Raw genomic sequence first — 24,199 nt, 5'->3', positions numbered from 1 at the left:
TTAATGTCGGGACGACATTTATTTTGTAGGGGAGTATGTGATAAGTTAAAAGAATGATGCACTAAAAGGGCCATACAAGCTTAAAAAGGACAGTACACTTAAAATGCTGTGATAAGGTTAAAAAGATCATAGTCATGAGAAACAATTTATAAGATGTGTTTAAAATGGGTTAAAAAAAAGTAGGAATTCATTATGTCAAAAGAGGTTAAAATTTTAAAAGGTCTTTAATTAATTCATTGTTCATTTCATCCTTTATTGTCAGAGGTTCAGCTATAATGGTATTATCAGTGATCCGCAAAGTAGTCTTAATCTACTAGCGTGAGATCGATTGCTTTTGTCTCCACCCACGTATCCAGGGGAACTCGCGGTGTTTTCTTCATTCGAGTAAACGCTCTCACTGAAGAAATCACTCGTATCACTCTTGTGATTATTTCTCCCCGTTTCAGGTATGTTGTCGGCATTTGACACTATTAAGGTGGTTGTAATAATTTTTCTAATATGTTTTGAGTGTCAAGTGAATGTATGTGTAACATTTCAAGTGAGTTAAAGTAAAGTTTGCCGAGTATGGTAAAGTGTCTGGCGAGCTAGCTCCAGCTTGTTAGCAGAGTTCAACCCGTAACTACGCCAATTGCTTCCGCCATTTTGTGAATTCAATTGTCTACATATGCAGATGTATTTTACACAGTTTTTCTATATTGTCTATTTAGTAACTTTTACAAGGTTATGAGAGGTTACTGAGTTACAGCAGTATATTATTTACCAGTAACAGTAGAGAGAATAGGAATTATGTCTCAAAGAAATACTGTATATTTGTGTAACTTGAATAGGGTATGTATGCTACTATAACCAGCTTGTTAAGCAGGGTAGCCTGTTTATTTGTTTATTTGTAGATTGTGTATATGTTCAATAATTCATTCGAGTAAACGCTCTCACTGAAGAAATCACTCGTATCACTCTTGTGATTATTTCTCCCCGTTTCAGGGGCGTAACACTAACTCATGTCAGGAAAAAACGGAAAACAGCGTCGTAGCAAGACTGAAACATGTGAATCGATTCTGAATTGGCAGAGATAGAATCGTGATTCTTATTTGAATCGATTTTTTTGTGCACGCCTAATATTTAGTGCATCAAAATAAATACAATATTTTAAGATTTCTCACCTCTTATGGCTCTGTATAATGAATCGATGATGTTGAACACAACTGGAATACAAACTGCTATTAAGATGAGCGTGTATCTCAGTTCCCCTACAAAAAAAAGAAAGAATAAATAATTAAAACAACAAATGGTTTACAAGGACACTGTATTGTATTCTAATGTCATTAGCTGATCCCATCTTTGATAATGCACTCTGAGGTGACCTTCCTAAAGAAATATAAAGAATGTAAATTCAAGTCAAAGATTTGATTTATATCAGACCGAAATAAATAAATAAAATATTTTGTGACTTCTTACGGTTTGTGTTTTTGTATATTAAATGGATGATGGCAATGATGAACCCAACAAGAATCACTCCAAATAATGCCGTTAAGATGATCATCCATATCAGACCCCCTACAAAAAATGAAAGAATAAATAATTAAAACAACAAATGGTTTACAAGGACACTGTATTGTATTCTAATGTCGTTAGCTGATCCCATCTTTGATAATGCACTCTGAGGTGACCTTCCTAAAGAAATATAAAGAATGTAAATTCAAGTCAAAGATTTGATTTATATCAGACCATCAAAATACATTATATTTAGTGCATCAAATAAATTCAATATTTGTGACTTCTTACCATTTATGGCTCTGTACATTAAAATGATGATGTTGAACAAACCCAACATACAAGGTATCATGTAGATGACACGCCATATGAGATACCCTACAAAGAAGTGAAAGAATAAATAATTAAAACAACAAATGGTTTACAAGGACACTGTATTGTATTCTAATGTCGTTAGCTGATCCCATCTTTGATAATGCACTCTGAGGTGACCCAATACAGAAAAATAATAAACTCAAAGCTCGTCATTTAGTCATTTAATGCTGTTAGAACATGTTTTGTAACTCCTATGAGGGCATTGAGTACATTGTCATGTTTAGTACAAACAGTAAGATGCATTAATAGTGCATAATAGTAGTGATGTTGCAGTTATTAGTTATGACCTTTAACTACGAAGACAACAAGTCGACCCTGAAACATCCTTTTATGCAGATTCATGAAACATCTGGAGAGAATCTCTTGGTATTGGTTGTGGTTGTGGATGTTTGCATGAGGATAGAAACTTCCTGTCTCTTAGCATGAAAATACATCATCAGGACTAATATTGTTGGTAGAATCACACTCTTGAAAGAACTTGAATATGTATGATGCACAACTAGATTAACATTATCAGTCAAATTTACAGAAATATTAATATACCACACATAAATATAAAGAATGTAAATTCAAGTCAAAGATTTGATTGATATCAGACCAAAATAAATAAATATAATATTTTGTGACTTCTTACACTTTCCACTCTTGAATGTAAAATAAATGGCGATGATGAACCCAACCAGAATCACTCCAAATACTGCTATCAGGATGTACATCCATGTCAGATCATCTACAAAAAGTGAAAGAATAAATCATTAAAACAACAAATGGTTTACAAGGACACTGTATTGTATTCCAATGTCGTTAGCTGATCCCATCTTTGATAATGCACTCTGAGGTGACCAAATACAGAAAAATAATAAACTCAAAGCTCCTCATTTAGTCATTTAATGCTGTTAGAGCATGTTTTGTAACTCCTATGAGGACATTGAGTACATTGTCATGTTTAGTAAAAACAGTAAGATGCATTAATAGTGCATAATAGTAGTGATGTTGCAGTTATTTGTTATGAGCTTTAACCACTAAGACAACAAGTCGACCCTGAAACATCCTTTTATGCAGATTCATGAAACATCTGGAGAGAATCTCTTGGTGTTGGTTGTGGTTGTGGATGTTTGCATGAGGATAGAAACTTCCTGTCTCTTAGCATGAAAATACATCATCAGGACTAATATTGTTGGTAGAATCACACTCTTGAAAGAACTTGAATATGTATGATGCACAACTAGATTAACATTATCAGTCAAATTTACAGAAATATTAATATACCACACCTAAAGAAATATAAAGAATGTAAATTCAAGTCAAAGATTTGATTTATATCAAACCACCAAAATAGTTTATTTAGTGCATCAAAATAAATACAATATTTTGTGACTTCTTACCTGTTCTGCCTTCGTATATTAAATTGATGATGATGTTGAACATATCCAGAAATAGTACAGCTATAAAGATGATCATCCATTTCAGATCCTCAAAATCTGAAAGAATAAATAATTAAAACAACAAATGGTTTACAAGGACACTGTATTGTACTCTAATGTCATTAGCTGATCCCATCTTTGATAATGCACTCTGACGTGACCCTCCTAAAGAAATATAAAGAATGTAAATTCAAGTCAAAGATTTGATTGATATCAGACCAAAATAAATAAATAAAATATTTTGTGACTTCTTACATCCGGCTTTGTATAGAAAATAGATGAAGAAGATGATGAACCCAACCAGAACCACTCCAAATACTGCTATCATGATGAACATCCTTGTCAGAAGCTCTACAAAAAATGAAAGAATAATAATTAAAACAACAAATGGTTTACAACGACACTGTATTGTATTCCAATGTTGTTAGCTGATCCCATCTTTGATAATGCACTCTGAGGTGGGTGAGGCTTCTTACCTTGTATGCCTTCGAAGTTTGAATTGAAGATGAGGATGATGTTGAACACAACCAGAACACATACTAACATGTAGATGAACGTCCATTTCAGAAGCTCTACAAAAAAATTAATGAATGAATAATTAAAACAACAAATGGTATAAATACAGTTTATTTAGTGCATCAAAATAAATACAATATTTTGTGACTTCTTACCTTTTATCCATTCGCAACTTAAATTGATGACGCCTTTTCGTCTGAAAGTGATGATGATGATGCAGACAACCAGTAATAATATTGCCATGAAGATGAGCTGATTCCCTACAAAAAATGAAAGAATAAATAATTAAAACAACAAATGGTTTACAAGGACACTGTATTGTATTCTAATGTCGTTAGCTGATCCCATCTTTGATAATGCACTCTGAGGTGACCCAATACAGAAAAATAATAAACTCAAAGCTCGTCATTTAGTCATTTAATGCTGTTAGAACATGTTTTGTAACTCCTATGAGGACATTGAGTACATTGTCATGTTTAGTAAAAACAGTAAGATGCATTAATACATTTAATGTGTTACAGCAGATATTTGTTGGTGTGATAACTCACTTATGAAGGGATTGAAGACTTTTTCACTGCCAATGTTGCTGACTGGGTTTTCAAACGCACAGCTGAACCAGCTCAACCACAGCTCCTTTTCCCCCTAGAAATTAGGAGAAAAACATTACTAGCTGAAAGCTCATAAACCAAACATACAGATCTTTTGAGGAGCTCACTTTGTCTTTTTACAGTATGTCCAGATTACCAACAATAACATCAGAGACAACACAGTGATGTGGCTACTTAGTCATTTAGTCATCAGCTTTTCACTATATATGCTGTAATCCACTATTTAGCACATCTGCAATATTAAATTATCCAGTATAAATTATAGTATACTAGTATGCTTTGGTACAATACTAAAACCTTATTTGGGCAATCTCTAACATCTTTTTGATTTTTTCTTTGTATCACAAATAGCTATAAAGTAATTAACAGAGAAACCTGTCAAGTTTTCTAATATCACATTTTTATCACATACAAGACTGTTTGGGAAACAAAAGAGATACAAAAACACTGTAATTGAGTCATCTGGTGTATAGAGGACCAAAAGTGTTACAAAAATAGTAATAAAACATTTCATTTATTAATATATGATTGCACAATAAATACAGGAATTAATGAATAAATTTACAAATTAATTAATGTGATGCTTTATTACTATTTGCCATGACACATGTGGAGATATTCTGAACACTGAAGGTTTAAACTTGTAATGAAATATCTTTGAATGTTTTGTGAAACTGTGACGTTCATATAAAATATTAGATCATCTCAACAGTTGCCTGTTAATTGGATAAAAATAAAAATGTCCAACCTTGTATCCAAATGCAGCTCTTGTTGTCACTTTTTTATGACTTTACAGAGACAAGTCTGGCCTTTTCCATGATCTGAAATCTTTATTTTCTGCAGATTTGTTCATGTTGCTGTTCAGTTTATTTAATTATATATTGTTTATTTATCAGAGACAATGCACAACATATTTAATATACCAGATATAGTTAAAGCTAATTTCAGAAATATTCTAAACTGTCTAAATACCCTAAACTGCACAGCCTGGATTCTGCCTCAGCTGGTCACCAACTGATGCCTGAATATGTGAATCAATTTAAAAACTAGATTCTGGTTTATTCTTTCAACATGATTTATCTGTTACTGATCAGACACACAAACATCATTATTCTGTGTTTACCATTGTTATTTTGTGCTCCTTGGTTGAAGACCACGTCGTGTCACCTGATGTCCACCAGTAGGTGACTGGTTCAGCGCCTGTGGTGTTGCCATTACAGGTGATGACACAGTAGGTCATCGCACACCATTCAGAGAGGGTGGGTTTAGAGACAGGAGCTGATAGAAAACAAAACAAAAAGACATTTCCTTTGAATTTAGGGCCATTTTGATAAACTAAGACAAACTTCATACACAATTCCTCCACTTACAGATAACCAGGAGTTCAGTCTTGCTGGAGAGTATGTTGTTGATCTCTACTGTGTAGTTGCCGCTGTCGTCTGGAGTCAGTCCTGTGATCATCAGCTCTCCAGTTAAAGTGTTCAGCAAACCACGATCTGCAAAAATGCACAGGTTTAGCTTCTAAACAGGGATTTTTCGTCGTCTTACAGTATGTTGTCAGCCAGAGTCACTTATTTCCAGTGTTGGTCATTTAAGAGTGGTCAGCTGGAGAAATATGCACTTTAAAACACTAAAAATGTTTGTAGAACAGCTGATTTTAATACAAGTCTTTATCTCTCTATATAAAGCCAGGAATTTCTGTATGTATGTATGTATGTGGGTTTGTCCTTCGCGAGAAATATACAAAAATACCTCATAAATAATGCTGATAACGTTGATTTGCTTCTTCTTCTGCCCATGGAGTCAACGAGCAGAAATACCGACAGCACCACTCTGCCATTGCAAACCACATTGTGGTTGGAGGTGGCATTACATCAGTAGTGATAATGACTTGAAAATGTTTAAGAGACTTACGGCCCTATTTGAACGTTCTAAGCGCACAGTCTGAAGCGCATGGCGCAAGTGCATTTAGGGTTGTACTTAGTCTCCTAATTAATCATGGATGTGTTTTGGGTGTAACATGCAATAAACCAATCAGAGTGTCATCTCCGATTCCCTTTAATAGCCTGGTGCACTTGCAGCTTTATAATATATTTTTATAACCATTATAATGGTGCATTTGCTAAGTAGTAAGAATGAGCGCTTCTCTGCAGAGGAAACGGATCTGCTTGTGCGTGAAGTGAAAGAGCACGATCCATAATGAGCACACTGACCCCTGCTGATCATGGACCCTCCCGTGGCCCCAGACCACCAGTTTAACCAGGTTTATTATTTTAGTTACAGCTTTGGTTTCTTTGAAATCGTTTTGTTCAGTCATGGAGTAAAAGGTCAAATCAGCAGGGTTTTAACTGCTGAAAGTATGGAAACCTGATCACTGTAATCTCAAAAATGTTAAAGAATATTTGTTAAATATTGTTCAGAAATTAAATCATTTTAATCATGTAAAAAATCATCATGCACAGTTGTCAGGACTTTCTAAGGTTCTGATCCTGCTGCTGGCAGCAGTTAGAAGCTGTCCAGATTTATTTCCTTCTTTAGTTGAATCATTGTTTTCACCTCATTTATTTCCTCATGTGTTCCTCATGTCATCATGTATTGATGAAGCAGGAAAGTTGATCTGTGTTTGATCTGTTGTTGATTTCTGTTTGCTGGGTCTTGACAGACACCTTCAACCTGACAGATCTGTTTAAATACCTCCATGTATTGCCACGATTCAGTCAAACAATTAGACAATTTCATCCCTCATTACTGTGATTAGCTAATTCTGATCAATATTCTGACTAGCCAGTATCACGTGTATTTTTTAAAATATGTTGATGTACACAATAACAATCGTTCACATTGTAATCCTTTTATTTGTTATCTTTTGCATGTTTGTGCGCTGCTGCGCATCCATGTGTGTAACAAGCAGAGTGTCCATTGTGCACCCGCCTGTAGGCGCATATTACTATCCTGATAACACTTAAAATAACAGTGAAACACTGCACCATTGACTTCAGACCACGTTTTTGTTGGTCAATTGCGCAATTGCTTTCTGCTGCATCAAGATAGCAATGCACTTGACCACACCTTATTTTAGGACCAACACGCCCATGGGCGCTCAGATGGGCACAAGTGCATATGCTGTTAAAACAACGTCAGCACTGGACGGGAAAATGACAACTGCCTTGGTCTCAAACTAGCAAAGACACGAGCGTCGCGTTTGGTGCTGCTTTGCACCAGGCGTAAGATAGGACCCTTAAGCTCTACTATTGAACTGTGTAACATTACTGTGAATGAAACTTTGCATGTACATTCCATGCCACTCTGCCATTGCAACCCACATTGTGTGTGGAGGTGGGATTACATCCATGATGTTAATGACTTGAAAATGTTTAAGAGACTTGAGCTTGACTATTGACCTGTGCAACATTACTGTGAATGAATCTTGGCATGTACATTCAAGACTTAGTGCAGGATGTCTCAGGCACGTTCAGAAATATATAAAAATACCTCATAAACAATGTTCTTCTTCTGCACATGGATTCAATGAGCAGAAATACAGACAGCACCACTCTGCCTTTGCAACCCACATTGTGGTCTGAGGTGGGATTACATCAGTAGTGATAAGAACTACCAGAGAATGAATTGAAAAAGTTTAGAGAGTTAAGTTCTATTCCTGTTCCTCACACGCGGGAACTTTGTATGTATGTTCAGGACATAGTGCAGGATGTCTCAGGCACGTTTTGAATGATTACTACAGTTCATCTGATCAACTTCAGTCTCCAAATATTCTGCATCTGAGGTGTTTAGGGAGCGTCAGTAAATTGTAGCGTCTACCAATAGGCTGCATGTGAGGCATTTAGGGAGCATCGGTAAACTGTAGCATCTACTGATAGTCTGTATGAGAGGCGTTTAGGGGACAGGAACAACTCTGTCTTGGTATTGAGAAATCTGCCTGTTCTGAACATGCACATTTTGAATAGGCACTGCACTAGTAACCCTAATTCCATTCATTTACCCATTGATTATTATGTAATTAAGGTATTTAATTGGGTTTCACAGGGATAATGAATGAATATATCTATTGCATCATATTCAGATATTTTTGGGATTATCTGCACAAAGTGAACCTTATTTAACAGTACACCTTTAATAGGCCTTAATATTTTTAATTTAAAGATGCACATTTAAGGATTACATTACAGTAATTGTATTTGTCAAACTTAATGTCTTATACTTTAAAAAAAAAAAAAAAAATTAATCCATGCAGAAAATACTGAATTGTAATAAAATTCATTAATTTTGCCAAAATCTGGGATAAACCTATTTCATACTGTATAAGAATTCCTTAAAATATAATTAATTACAACAGAAAATATTTAGACTACTAATTTAAACCAAATCTCAACCTAAATGTATTAAAAACTACAAACTAATGTATAAAATAATTGATCTCTGGCTACCAAACAGCTTGATTCAGATTAAAGTGGTACCTTTGAAGTGTCGGTAGGCGGTAGTATTATCTCCATCCCACTCCATGGCAATATTGGGTCCATGTTTCCACTCTATACTGGTGATGGGATTCACTACAGAGTCTGCTGTGAGAACAGCTTTGTCACCTATTTTCCCGTAGAGTGGTTCTTCTGTAAAATAAAATAAATTAAATACAAGTGAATGCAAATTTTTTCTTTACTCAAGTGTGTCCTGCTCTAGTTTTAGTAAAAACTAAGTAAAAAGTAAAGTACAAAGTACAATATTTACCTCTAAAATGTAGTGGAGCATAAAGTAGAAATACTCGAAATAACAAGCGGTAAAACTTTACTTAAAGCCTCCTGTTTAGCATTTACAGCAGTATCTAACATTCAACACACTCACTCATTAGCAAATATAAGTGTTTGTCAATGATTGTAACTCCTCATGTGGGATCCATAACTGTAGTCAGCTGATGACAATTTTAATAAAACAGTAATAATAATAAAATATGTCTTCAACTTTGGCACTAAAAAGACTGTAACGTTGAAAGATATCTACTTGATTTGACTCATTTGGACGCTGAAGCTTCATATTAGCTTCAGATAAACTTTTAAATACATTTTTGCACAGAAGGAGGACTGTGGATTTTGTCCTCCATCACTTCCATTGTAAGTGCATTATGAAGGGATCTTCTAATGGTCAGTATGAACAGGAGGAATGATTACAGCAAGAAAAACATGTTTACATGTTCATTTGGGCTCCTGACTGTTGTTTTAAGACAGACGTTAAATGTGAACCCGTCTTTCTAACATATACTTACAACTACATTATAGTGTGTTATAAACATTTATTAAATGTTTATGTTTATAAATGTTTATATACATCTTATTAATGCTAAATAAGGGGACTTTAAGTGTTACCCAAGCGCCTAAGCTAATTTCCATTGATTCTAATCTATTTCTAAATTTAGGGGACAAATATCCCTTTAAAACTCTTAACAAATACCTTATGACCCCTCATCACATCATTATTCCTTAAACCAGATTTATAAAACTGTTCACAGCCGACTAGTCACAGTTATGATAGACTTCAAAAATACATTTCCTGGTTTCACAGTTCATATAAATGTGTACATTGTACATTGTCATGTTTAGGAAAAACAGTAAGATGCATTAATACATTAAATGTGTTACAGCAGATATTTGTTGGTGTGATAACTCACTTTCCTTGAAGGGGTTGAAGACTATTTCACTGCTGATGAAGCTGACTGGGTTTTCAAACGCACAGCTGAACCACAGCTCATTCTCTTCCTAAAAATTGGGAGAAAAACAATATTAGCTGAAAGTTCATGAACCAAACATACAGATTTTTTGAGGAGCTCACTTTGTCTTTTTACAGTTTGTCCAGATTATCAACAATAAGCTGGTCACCAACTGATGCCTGAATATGTGAATCAATTTAAAGACTAGATTCTGGTTTATTCTTGCAACATGATTTATCTGTTACTGATGAGACACACAAACATCATTATCCTGTGTTTACCTTTGTTATATTGTGCTCCTTGGTTGAAGACAATGTTTTGTCACCTGATGTCCACCTGTAGGTGACTGGTTCAGCGCCTGTGGTGTTGCCATTACAGGTGAGGACACAGTAGGTCATCTCAGGTTCACACCATATGGAGAGGGTGGGTTTAGAGACAGGAGCTGATAGAAAACAAAACAAAAAGATATTTCCTGACAATTTAGGGCCGTTTTGATAAACTAAGACAAACTTCATACACAATTCCTCCACTTACAGATAACCAGGAGTTCAGTCTTGCTGGTGACTTTGTTGTTGATCTCTACTGTGTAGCTGCCGCTGTCGTCTAGAGTCAGTCCTGTGATCGTCAGCGCTCCAGTTGAAGTGTTCAGCGAACCCCGATCTGCAAAAACGCACAGGTTTAGCTTCTAAACAGGGATTTTTAGTCATCTTACAGCATGTTGTCAGTTGGAGCCACTTATTTCCAGTGTTGGTCACTTAAGAGTGGGCAGCTGGAGAAATATGCGCTTTAAAACACTAAAAATGTTTGTAGAACAGCTGATTTTCATACAAAAAGTTTAGTGTTGTTTCCCACTGAAAAAGCAAGTGAATCCCTTTTTTATAACCATAATTCCATTCATTTACCCATTGATAATTATGTAATTAAGATATTTAATTGGGTTTTACAGGGATAATGAATGAAAAGATCTTTGGATTGCAACATATTCAGATATTTGGGGAATATCTGCACAAGTTACGGGCTTTTTTGATCAAAACACATGAAAGGGAACCTTATTTTGCAGTATACCTGTGAAGGGCCTTAATATTTTAATAAAGGTATAAATTCAGGGTCTGTATTAATTGCATTTGTCAAATTTAACGGGTTATACTCCTTAAAAAAACTCAATTCATGCAGAAAACACAATACATATTACATATGTATATGTTATAATATAATCCATTCATTTATCCAACATCTGGGATAAACCTATTAAATACTGTAAAGGAATCCCTTAAAATATAATTTATTTACAACAGAAAATATTTAGACCACCAATTTAAACCAAAATCTCAACTTAAATTTGTCAAAAAACTCCAGACTAATGTATAAAATAATTGATCTCTGGCTACCAAACAGCTTGACTTAGATTAAAGTGGTACCTGTGAAGTGTCGGTAGGAGAAAGTCTCGCCTCCATACCACTCCATGGCAAGATCAGCTCCATGTTTCCACTCTATACTGGTGATGGGATTCACTTCAGAGTCTGATGAGAGAACAGCTTCGTCACCTATTTTCCCGTAGAGTGGTTCTTCTGCAAAATAAAATAAAATGAAAACAAGTGGGCAATATAGTCATTCCGACAATATTGTAGGAATTGGTTGGTGCTTTCACAAAATATTTACACAATGAGATTTTTGATAAATAATCATCAGTAATGTGGCTATAATGACTAAGTGGGTAAAGGTAAATAGAACAGCTGGAACAGTCTGGTAAGTTCAGAAAATTACATCACTTTACTGTAATGCAGCCTTTAAACCCAGGAAAAGACACAACTAATGCCATATCACAATATTACGATATGCAAAACCTAAGACGATATCTAGTCTCATATCACAATATTGACATATTGCCCAGCCCCAAGTGAACGCAAATTTCTCTGTTTAATTACTGAGATGTTTCTTTTTTTCTTTAATCAAGTGTGTCCTGCTCTAGTTTTAGCCTACTCTTTTTATTAAACTTTTTTTCTAAACTGTGTATTCTGTTATATAATCTATTCTACTCAATTGTAGAAGAAGTATTAAGATTCTTTCTTTACTTAAGTAAAAGTCCAAAAGTATCTAATTATTCCATAAATATATGTCAAACAAGGCGATGGAGACAGTCAAGGCTGTAATGTAATGACATGATTTTGTATCAGTCAGCATGTAATAAGGCCAGGCTTAAACATTGGTCTGATATTGAACTGAATTTTTAGTTAAATTTTTTGGGGGGGGCGCTGTGGCCGGTGAGGTGCAGCTTGGCGGACGGGAGGGGGAGATGAGTGAATGAAGACATCACCAGCCTCCCCTACCTAGACAATTCAACTTATTCTTTTTTAATTCAAAAATTTCTCCATTCCTTTCCCTTTTTATTTATTTATTTTTATTTATGTACTTGTTATCATCATTATAATCTTTTTTTTTCTTCTTATAACAACTCGCCCCAATGGCTCCTCTACACTTACATAGACACTCTCACCTACACACACAGAAATCCTGTACAACAGACTGCCCTACACCTGCCCTAACACACACATTTCATATCATAAGTACTAACGTCTTATTTTTCTTTTCTGCTGTTACCGCTGTAAGTCCTAAATGCATGTTTGTATGATCACGCAAATCCTGTCATGTCATCCGTTGGATTATGTTCTGTCTTGTCATGTCTTGTATTACCTGTTTTGTCTCATCTCACTAAATAAAAAATTTAATTTTTACTGAATTAAATTACAGCATTTACTCTAATTTATTTAATTCAATAAAATGTAATTACTTTTTTTAAATTTGTCTGCATCTCTGCAGACTTTGCCTGAGGGAATTACCCACAGTTCATAGTGTTGTAATGTTGAATCAGCGTTAATTACGGGGTTACCAGGGGTTGCCTGGAAGCGTTAAAAAAATGGTTAACAAACTGGCACATGAGTGTTCAGCCTGGCATCGTAGGTGCGCTGGTATACCTAACTTTACAAAGAAATGCTACATTAACAAGGATTTAAGATGGTACATAAAAAAACACATTAAATCAGAGGAATGCAAGCAGAAGTTAAATTACACAAGTTTATCAATCATTTCTTTTACTTTTTGCTTAATGATGCTGTTATCTCTCGTCCGCTCTGTAAGGCAGGAGCCTGGAAGATGCTCAAATCAGGCAGTTGGTCCCTTACTTGACTGTTGTGCACATGATTATTTTATGGGTCAGATATTAGCTTTCTGTTTTATTACTTTTTTAATGTATTATTTGCTTTATGAGTGAGTGGTTTTACTATTTTTGTCTTTTTCTGTTTTTGTTTAAGTGAGCCCAATAAAGTATTGAAGCTTAAGTGCCTTGGCCATGAAGAAAGCAAAGAACGTAAAATAAAAAGTCCCAAACCCACAATTGTACGTAACATGTTTTGGTGTCGTCGAGGTAACGTGATACGTCGCAGAGTTCCGTCCACTTCTTATTTATAACTTACCGAGCCTTTGCAGCCTCTCTCACTCAAGCACTTACCAGGTGACGTCAATTAAGGGTCGTCGTGCCATTAACGGTTTGATGTGCACGCTTCTAGCTTTGATTTCAGTTACATCTCCTGCCTGCCTTATCTGCTAGTTAGTTTGTTTGCCTGCCAGCAGTTTGCCTTACACCTGTTCTCCTTGTCTCTAGGATTACCTGCCTGCTCGCCTGCCTTGTCTGCTCACCAAGCTCGCCAGCCAGCTTCACATCCTCGGGATTCCCTCAACCAAGCATTTAGTCTGGATTCCTTCCCCTCACCTGAGCCCTAACACCAGCCAGCCTCCATCTCACCACCTCTGCCTGCTCAAACAATAAAGACTTTGCTATTCACTGTTACTTACTGGTGCAGAGTCTATATGACAGTTCTGCTGCTGTATTTATTTGTTTGAACTTTCTCTAGCCTCAAATTTGCTTTTCAGTGAAATATTGTATCATTTTACCTCTCTGGACCCACTAGCAATTCTATAAATGAAACAATCAGAAAAGTAAAGAGGTACCAACTAGAATCTGCTTTTTTGTCACAGGGGTCACAAGCCACAAAGGTTGGCGAGCACTGGTTTGATCTTTAACACTACATTGTATTTTATAAATATGCTTTTTCAAAATGTAACATCATAATCTGTAAACTAACTACACTAAACAATGTCAAGTAAATGTAGTGGAGCCATAAAGTACAATAAAATAGAAATACTCAAAATAATAAGCAGTAACACTTTACATAAAGCCTCCTTATTTAGCATTTACAGCAGTATTTTACATTTAACACAGTATAATGTTGTTGTTTTTTAGCAAATATAAGTGTTTGTTAATGTTTTTGTAAATGGTTGTAACTCCTCATGTGGGCATCCATAACTGGATGCTGGTGTGCAATCAGATAAAGAATAACAATATAGTAAAACAGTTAAGCGCCTCAGCCAATTTCCACCACTGGTTCTAGTCTATTTTCAATTTTAGGGGACAAATATCCTTTTAAAACCTCTTTACAAATACCTTATGACCCCTCATCACATCACTGTTCCTTAAGCCAGATTTATAAAACTGTTCACAGCCAAATATTCACAGTTATGATAGACTTCAAACATAAATTTGTTGTCACATTTCATTTAAATGTGGGCATGTGCATTGGTAAACAGAAACTAGACTAACCAACCTGAGAGTGGGGTCACAAAATTAAAATTGAAACCAAAAAATATAACACAAAACATGCACAGAAATATAACATCATATTATACAGTTTAAATTATCCAAAACTTACCCCTAGCTCTCACTGCGGTCCAGAACAGGAAGTAAAACAGCCACATTTTCCTGATCTGGTTAGGTTTAAATAGAAGTAAAACACATAAATTCATGATGATTCTGTTGATATTCAAAAATATTTCAAGTATATAGAGATTTATAAATGTATTCAGACAGTGAAAAAGTAGGAAAGTTTGCTGCTGACAGCCGAAGCTGAGAGTGAGGAAGTATCTTACCTACATGACGTGCTTATGACTGACGGCTTGATCCCAGCGGGCGTGTCTGCGTTGCGTCCCGGCTGTGATGTGGCCGCCGGAGCTGATCCTGTCTCCTCTAGTCAGTGCTGGTGATCCCACCAGACACGTTGCAGCGCATTTCAGAGGTGTCCCAGAAGCAGCTCCCTTAGTGGTTGTTTATACAGCAAATATCACTGCAAATATTAAATCATAAAAAAGAGCGGACCAACATGTAAAAGTTAAATTTATTACAGGACTTAAGTTTTTATGCTCCACATATCTGAACAAACTCCCAGAAAACTGGAGGTCTGCTCACTTTTAAATCACGGCTCAAAACTTTTCTCTTAAATTACATTTGGGACGATTCATTGATATCTTTCACTTCACCTACTGTCATCTTCACTGTTTATTCCATTTTCATATCTTTATTGTTTTCTATTTTAAACTTTTTTGAAATCCTACATGTGTCTTTTTATATGCTATTTCCCCTGTGTTTTCTTTATATCTTGTCTTGTCTGCAGTAAATTTAAAAAGCAGACAAATTCAAATGTGCTTTCAATGTAAGTGATGGAGGCCAAAATCCACAGTGTGTCCACACAGTCATTTAAAAGTTGATGTGAAGCTTATATGAGGCTTCAGCAGTCTGAGTTAGTCATATCAAGTGGATATCTGACACATTTACAGTCTTTTTTAGCTAAAAATTCCCTCTTTGTGTTTCCTCAGACAGTGTTTCCCTGTTGAGCTGTGGTGGAAGAATAGTAACAAAAAGAGGAACTTTGGCACAAAAACATTGTAATGTTGAAAGATATCTACTTGATTTGATTCATTTCGACAAATGAAGCTTCATATTAGTTTCAGATAAACTTTTAAATACATTTTTGTACAGAAGGAGGACTGTGGATTTTGTCCTCCATCACTTCCATTGTAAGTGCATTATGAAGGGATCTTCTAATGGTCAGTATGAACTGATCTCGGGAACCCATCGACTATCGACGATTTAATAGATATTTATAGAGATTAGTATGAATAAGAGGGATGATTATGGCAAGAATAAAGTATTTCAATGTTCATTTGGGCTCCTGGCTGTGTTAAGACACATTTGAAAAATGGTGTCTTTTAATGTCCTGAGAGGAGGGAGAGGTCAGCGGTTTCCGGCTGTCATTTTGACTAAATGTTTTTTTTCTAACTCTCTGATATTTGACGACGTGGAAACACGGTAATAAATTAACAGGTTAAGTCTCCCCCTCTGACTCCCACACTGTCTCCACATCATTCCTGTAGTATAAATATAAACAGGTCTATATTCACCTGTAGACACATGAAGTCAAAGCTGTTCTCCAGCGGCTGGAGCCGCATTTAGTGTCTCAGACAGCGGGGAGAACAGCGGCTCATCTCCGCCTCCTCCACAGGCTGATTCAGGCAGGAAAACCTGCCGTCAGGCATCAGTAGGTGGAGGGACACAGTAACAACAACACTGTGTTTAATTACTGAAGATCAACTCAATTCAACGGCCACACCACCCAAGGACACTCAACTACAAGATAGCGGAAATTCCAGCCGTTAGTTGTGAGTTCACTTTTAACAACCAAACGACACTTTTAACAACCAAACGGCAGATTTGTGTTGTTTCCAGAGAGGCTAATATGACTAACAACATGAACAAAGAGCCATTGAAGTGTCAAATGCTGGAAACTGTCAGTTACATTACCTTCAAGAACCTGCGTCAAGATGTCAGAGAAAGTGAAAGTAAATTAGGCAAATGGCACCAGGAAATAGGCGGGAATAGACGAGGTGTTACACTATTTTCTGTCACCTGTCACATTTGGTGACCTGATGATCAGTAAGCTGCTGTGGGACAGTGACCCGCAGCAGGTGTTACAGTCTGTGCCAGTGTAACAGATAGATAGATAGATAGATAGATAGATAGATAGATAGATAGATAGATAGATAGATAGATAGATTGACAGATTGACAGATACAGACAGTCTATTAAAAGTAATAAGATCATTTGCATTTACCAGTTTCAGAAAGGAAACAGTTTAAAGGTACAAATGTGGGACATTTAATCTGTAAAGTCTCTAGAATGATATGAAAATGTGAAAATGCTTGATTTTAGGTTAGTGTGTAGTCAGAGTTCATTGTCAGGATTTTTTTCTTGCAAACCAAAACCTAATAATAAAGTAATATCCCTCATAATTTAATGGTACGTTTTAATTTATAAGGGGGACATATAACATGCTTTTTGCTTCCAGTAAATATAATCCAGTTAATATAATTTCCATATATATTTTCTGTATATGCCGTGGATGTATAATATACCCTGTGTATTGTACTAGATGTGCTCGGGTAGAATAAAGATGTCAGAGCCTCTCTTCAGGTAACAGTTTCATACTGCAACACTTGTCTTTGGAAAGTGAGACATCTGACAGAATAAATTCGCTGACTCTTCAATGCATTTACCATAAAGGTGAGGATAGCGTGCACTCCAAATTTAGGGGCAGGTACCTGAGGACAGGCTGATTAGCAGGATAGGACACTCCAGGGCCGGTGTGCCCCATGTATAAAGCTGGAGAAGCTGCCAGTTCAGAGCGCATGGAAAACATCAGAGCGATCCAGTCTGAAGACCAACAAGAAGTTACTGTTCTCCACAGACCAGCAGTCTGAACAATTGCTTAAAGGTAACGTTCCTGTTAAAAATGAACTCTGTTGAGCCCCCAGAAGCTTTGAAATATTAGCTTGATAGGCTACATCAAAGTAAAGCAATTTAGATGTAATTTATTAAATTCTGGCCTCTTTAAAGGATTTCCTGCCCTCCCTTGTTGTCATATTGTCAAATATTTCATGATTCAATTCACAAATTCAATGCTGTTTAATCTCAAAGTATCAGGTTAGCCAGTCTATTTATTACATACAGAGAGAAACATTGAATTGGTATATATGTGGATACATAGAGACTAATTATTGTATAATTGAATTTGATTAACATGTCAAGATGGCTGCCAGCAGGTACTGAGATACATCACGCCACAAACAATTAAGGAATCTTGGAAGAATTCTGACAACAAAAAGCTTTATCAACTATTTCAAGGCTCTATTACAGCAAAAAAATGTTAAAGCAGAAAGAAACATACAAACTGCACGAACAATCCACCACTGAAGACACTAATTGATTCTCTAGATCTGTATCAAAGAACAAAGGACTGTAAAGGAATGTGTGGATTTGTAAAACAGAGACAAATGTCCAGGGAGTGTGATTCCCTGCAGGTTTACAAATCTCAAGATCTGACTACACAGAGCATAAAATATATGATGTCGATCCAGAGTCATGTGTTTAATTCTATCAATGACACTTGTAAATATTATACTGATGATCAATTTAATTACAATGTTGAAGTGGATAATGCATTTTTATTAATAAATGTCAAATGTAGAACTTCACTAAGATCAATGAATATTTGAATATATTTAAAAGTAAATTCAAATTGATAGTCTTATCTGAGACGTGGTTAAATCAAGAGAAAGGTATTGATTTCCATATTGAGGGTTATTAGTTAGCTACATTATATCAATAGAACCAACAAGAGGCGACGGGTGCGGCTCTGTATGTGGACAGTGACTTGAAAGTTCAAGAAAATGTATGAAGAATAATTAGACTATATGAAGTCAGGTAATGGGTTTCCTTAGTTGATGGTGAATTATTGTGTTTGGCTTTAGATTCTTTTCTCGTGTTACTGTAAGTATTGGTGGTTAACTGTAAATGACAGACCATCTATTCTTATTTTTTAAGATTTTAATTTTATTTAAGTTTTGAGTAAGGGGCAGACAAAATAAGCTTTTCTTCTCCCTGCTCATTTTCAGACATGGAAAATGTAAATTGAATTGTGTTGATTGCTATTCTGTCCAACAAGACTGACTGACTCTACTAGCAGTGTGTTTACATCTGGCAGAGCACCAAGACAAAGAGGGAAGTTAAACATTGTTGCATATACTACCCATATTATTATGACACAACGCTGATTGAAAATCAGCAAAGTTTCCCTTTAAGCTCCAGGCAGAAATGTCCGCCTACATATGACGCCTGGTCAGTTGCCAAAGCATGGCAGATATTATTTTGCCTTTATTATTCTGCCTACTAAACACCTGTAAAGCTCACTCACTGACATGATATATGTTATTTGTTTAATCCGTTAAAAAACAGTGTAAAAATGACAATTCTCCATTTTATGGGGAGTTACATGCCGGATGATTTATTGGCTGGGACCAGTTGCCAAGCAACCACATGCGAAAGGAAGTTTTTTTTTCCTTTCTGCATGTTTTTGTTTTAGTGGCACCAGTAAATCAAAGCACGTCTCTTTTAAGGAAATTGAACTTCTCTTTATGACAGCAACTTACAAGGTGACTGAAATATTTAATAAAATTTAAGTAAAATGACAGCCGCTCAGTCAGAAGCTCGTCATGTAGGTGAACCACTTCCTGTTGTTCTTCTGCTTCTTTCACTTCCTTCTTCTTCCTTAACTTCTGTTGTCAGTGGCAACATTTCCCACCTTTTAACCTTCTTAATACATTTATAAATTTCTATATACTTGAACTGAACAGACTCACCGTGAATTTACGTGTCTTGCTTCTATTTAAACCTAACTGAGAGCAGGAAGATGTTGCTGTTTTACTTTATGTTCTGGACCACAGTGAGAGCCAGGGGAAAGTTTTGGATAATTAAACTGTCATAATTTTTTAACTGACATGTTGAGAAAATTATAATATCATGGTATATTTCTGTGCATGTTTTGTGATATATTTTTTGGTGAAGTCATTTTTTGTGACGACATCCCCAGGTTAGATAGAGTCTCGTTTCCGTTACATGCTCATATTGACATGAACTGGGACAACAGGAAATGTATATTTGAAGTAGAGATGCACTAATTGCAGTTTTCTCCACCGATTCAGATTTCTGATTTTTTTTTTTTTTCAAAAGTCTGACCTGCCAATTCCAATTTTTACCGATTCTGATTTTCTTTCTTTATAAGAATTTAATAAGATTTTCTTTCTTTCTTTATATATTTACTTTCTTTCCAAGAACTATAATTGACAGCATACACAAATGTTTTTGCAACTTTTTTTAATGGAATATTGAAATTCAAATGTATGCTAACTATTCAAATAACTAATAATAAAAAAGATTTTTCTTCTTTACATTGGGCATGTTTACGGGGTGATTATTTTTTCAGTGTCTGATTAAGTTAGTTGTTCCAAATGTAAAAAGTAAAAAATAAACTCCTTAGTTATGGATGGTGGTGTTGCTGTGCTAAAGTGCTGGAGATGGTGGAAGTTGATGGACCTGTTAAGAAAAAATAAACAACAGGGAACATATTGTCATGATGATTTTTAGAGGATAAGGCATATGTCATCAATATTATTAGGATGCAATGAACTCACATTCATCAGGATCAGGACCTGGAGGTGGACTTGTTCCCTGTTTTTGTTGATAGGAACTTCACCTATGTTCCTGTGGAGAGATAAGAAATAGCTACTCTATGATACTAAGCAGCAATATCATATTCACAAAATTTATTCAGAACATATTTAGGCCTTAAGCATACCCTGCTTTATTGTCTATTTCACACCAAACGGACCATAATTTACAAAATGAACATCATGTTGTATTGAAGAGGACTTGAAACTAGAGACCACAGACTCATTAGGAAAGTGTTTACTGAGGTAATAACTCAAGAGAGAAGTAGGGTCATTATCTCATAGACTTCCATACAATTGGACCTCTTTTTGGAGCCAATGATGTGGCAGAAATTTTGAGGTGGTATCGGAGGTGGCCAATCAGATTGTAGGGGTGGCACTGGCTGTCCCTTTAAAAACGTGCATGCATGCCTGTAGCCTTCAAGTAGAAAGCAAAGCAACCCAAAAACAGTCATTTCAAATGTCGTGATGCTGTAACAACAAATACAGCTGTGTGATTATGTTCCCTCATTCTGGTTTGCAATCTTGTAAGTACGACTGAAACTTGAAGTGTTTCAACATTTAAACAAACACACTCTGGCTATATCTGACTTATAGAGTGAAGTGTTGATACAAATGATGACTAAAACCGTATTAGTATAATTACTGCTGAAAAAATAACTGCTGGTTTGATTTGATACCTATGTGTTTATGGTATCTATGTATTGATTCTTGTGACATCCCTAATTTTATCCACTTTGTAATGTGGTTTTAGAAGAATGGTTCAACCACCAGGCTGCAGGGCTTCCCAGCAAAAATATTTCTGAATGAATGTCTTACAAATTTCTGCTTTGATTCTATCATAATTTTAATAAATAAGTAATTAACTAAATAGTTATAATAATATGCACATTTATAATATTTTTGTTCAACACAGGCCATTTTGGTAGAGGCATTAAATATATGACAATTGAATAGAAGTCATTATTCTTTTACGTTTGTAGGCGGGACATTTCACTGGCGTCATTAAGGTCTTTGCCCGTTGCCAGGACCTGGATCAACAGGAGGTTATGGGACAGGAAAGCACAAGCAGCTGACATTTCACTGAAGTTGAGACGAATGTTTTTAAAAATGTTGGAAGAGTTTTGCCAAGTAACTTACTTACTTAAACACACACATACATACATAATAACAGTAAGTAGCTGCTTACCTATAAACACAATTATGGGTTGTTGGTTTTTTTCTTTTCTTTTCTTTCTTTCTTTCTTCTCTGTTTCTGCTCTCTGAATTGGGGGGGTGGGTGTTGGTTCTTGTTCAATTTGGGTTTTTTTAATGTATTTATTGGTTTTGTCTTGTTCAATTAGTTGTTCTTTTTAATCATACTACAGTCAGTTTAGAAACATACATGTTATTATATGTGTGTGTCACTTTGTTGATTGATTATCAGCCAATTCCACTTGCCAGAGATCAATTGTTTTTATTGACACACTGACTCAGAGCAGCCTGCAGGGGGCAGTATATGGACTCTGCAATCTTTTTTAAAAACTTTGCTTTAGTTTTGACAACAACAACATTTGTCCTCAGATGGGAATCGAACCAACATTACACTGATGCAGTATTTGCAGGAACTCATCCTACTGAGCTATATGTACCTACGAACAGCTGTGTGCTCGTTCTCCTGTTTGTGTTTCTTCTGAGAAGACGATCAACAGTAAAGAATGAAAGCAGCACAAACAAGGATTTGAACCAACATTAAGTCTTTCATGACTCCATCATGTAATCAGCTGATCCTGTTGAGCTATTCTTCCTGACAAACATCAGTGTGTTCGTCCTCCTGTTTCATTTGTTTTAAGAAAGATCCTGCATCAAGAATCAAACCAACATCTGATTACTCAGGTGTTCATTTAGGAACCTGCTCTTCCTCCTGAGCTATTCCTCTTTATGAGGTCAAGTGTTCATTCTCCTATTTCTTTAGTTTATTGAGTAGAAGATCAACACCGAAGGATGGAACCAAGTCAGGTGTTTCTGCTCATCCTACTGAGCTCTCTGTCAGTACAGTTATATACAGTTTGTCCTACTATTTATTCTAACAGGAAGAAGATCAAGAGCAACGACTGAGAGCAGTCCATTAAAGAGGATCGAACCAGCATCAAGCTGATGAGAGTTTTTCCAGCTCGTCCTCCTGAGCTTCGTCTCCTTCTAGGTGGACCTTTGTTCATTCTCCTATTTCTATTTCTTAATGAGAAGAGCATCAACAGAAAAACATGAACAAGCAAGATGCTAGCAAGTTGTTTTTCTCCTATTTTAAGTGCCAAATCCTAATAGAAATTCAGGTTATTTTACAGTTTTCTCAAGAGAAGAACATAACCTTAGCCTAAATATTCAGAACATAAACAAATAATATTATAATAATAAGATTTCGACCATATCGAAATGCAAAGCTGAGTGGCACAGCCATATCCAGCTCTTATTATACATTCATGTTTCTTACTCACAAATGAAACATTTGTTGCTGTTATGTGATCGATGTTTCACTCACCAGTTTCATTGCTGGTATCATGGGTCACAACAGATGTCGGGTCCTGGGTGGATGTTTTATGGACCTCAGAAATTGTTGACTTTCCTATTGAATGATAAAAGAATTATCACAACCACAATACATCTGTCAGACAGTGAAACTTCTAGTTTACTGCAGTTATAACGGTTCAAGAGAAAAGATAGTTCCTCTTACTCTTTTTCATCCATTCAAGATACTCTGTGAAATGAATAAAAAATAGCTGTTTTCTGTTAAAACTAACAGCAGTATGATTGATGACTAAATCAACAACAAATTTGAGACTTTTTTATTTAATTGATTTTTAAAATGGATGCATGAAAACAGAACATTATTTAAAATATTGTCATGTTAAAAACTCTAAAATTATTAAAGACAAATAGGTGACCAATGTGAAAATGTTCTATCTTACCTTGCCATTCCCTTTCAGTAGCTTCTCCTGTATTGAAGATGAATAAGTGTGTGTTAACTCACTGAAATTCTTCATTAATCATGTTTTGTTTCATAATTAGCTTTTATAAGTTACGTTTACTTTTGTGAAAAAGTAAAGGTCCTGGGTGGATGTTTTATGGACCTCAGAAATTGTTGAGATCAGTATTAAATGTTAAAAGAATTGTCACAACCACAGTACATCTGTCAGACAGTGAAACTTCTAGTTTACTGCAGTTATAACAGTTCAAGAAAAAACAAAAAGTTGTTATTACCTTTATTCAACCTTTCTTGGAACTCTGTGAAATGAATAAAGAATTGTCACAACCATGATGCATCTATCACACAGTGAATCCATATTAGAAGTTTTTTAACTGCTGCTATTCAAACAAATGTTGGTCAGATATGTCTTTGCCAGTATTTAGTAGCAAATAAACCTATTTGTCAGAATACATGTTTTAATTTTATCTGTTAAAACTAACAGCAGTATGATTGATGACTCTAAAACTTGGAACTGCTATGTATGTGTAAAAAATGTGTCTGTCATTCCCCTGCTCTGCTTTATAAATAGAAGATAATAATCTGTCACAGTGCAAGAAGAGATAAAGAAGTCCTGTAATTTCATTGATCTTAGATTTGAGGGACACATCAGCAACAT

At 35.5% G+C, this 24,199-nt stretch overlaps 1 protein-coding gene and 1 long non-coding RNA gene across 2 annotated transcripts in view; both read right to left on the bottom strand.

The window, feature by feature from the left end:
- LOC137177280 (uncharacterized) overlaps nt 1-18,908 on the bottom strand; it is a 42,800-nt gene extending 23,892 nt beyond the window's left edge. The window contains exons 1-16 of the mRNA XM_067583467.1: nt 16,819-18,908; nt 16,419-16,644; nt 15,111-15,304; nt 14,894-14,948; nt 11,549-11,698; nt 5,785-5,910; nt 5,538-5,692; nt 4,355-4,448; nt 3,962-4,066; nt 3,767-3,862; nt 3,546-3,641; nt 3,252-3,347; nt 2,501-2,596; nt 1,783-1,869; nt 1,456-1,554; nt 1,161-1,247 (exon numbers count right to left, since the gene is read on the bottom strand). Coding sequence (XP_067439568.1) covers nt 1,161-1,247; nt 1,456-1,554; nt 1,783-1,869; nt 2,501-2,596; nt 3,252-3,347; nt 3,546-3,641; nt 3,767-3,862; nt 3,962-4,066; nt 4,355-4,448; nt 5,538-5,692; nt 5,785-5,910; nt 11,549-11,698; nt 14,894-14,939 — 1,333 coding nt within the window. The 5' untranslated portion in view covers nt 14,940-14,948; nt 15,111-15,304; nt 16,419-16,644; nt 16,819-18,908. The remainder of the gene's footprint in view (nt 1-1,160; nt 1,248-1,455; nt 1,555-1,782; nt 1,870-2,500; nt 2,597-3,251; nt 3,348-3,545; nt 3,642-3,766; nt 3,863-3,961; nt 4,067-4,354; nt 4,449-5,537; nt 5,693-5,784; nt 5,911-11,548; nt 11,699-14,893; nt 14,949-15,110; nt 15,305-16,418; nt 16,645-16,818) is intronic.
- A 1,178-nt stretch (nt 18,909-20,086) lies between these two features.
- On the bottom strand, nt 20,087-23,964 carry LOC137177291 (uncharacterized). The gene is made up of 7 exons (XR_010926053.1): nt 23,817-23,964; nt 23,525-23,551; nt 23,290-23,313; nt 23,098-23,181; nt 21,555-22,787; nt 20,544-20,613; nt 20,087-20,445 (listed from the first exon to the last, which is right to left on the bottom strand). It is a non-coding gene; the product is annotated as an uncharacterized lncRNA (long non-coding RNA).
- Between the last annotated feature and the right edge of the window lie 235 nt (nt 23,965-24,199).

This window comes from Thunnus thynnus, chromosome 24 (assembly GCF_963924715.1).
Source record: "Thunnus thynnus chromosome 24, fThuThy2.1, whole genome shotgun sequence".
Classification (NCBI taxonomy): Eukaryota; Metazoa; Chordata; class Actinopteri; order Scombriformes; family Scombridae; genus Thunnus; species Thunnus thynnus.
The sequence above is the reverse complement of the archived record's forward strand: the minus strand, read 5'-3'. Positions and strand labels throughout refer to the sequence as shown.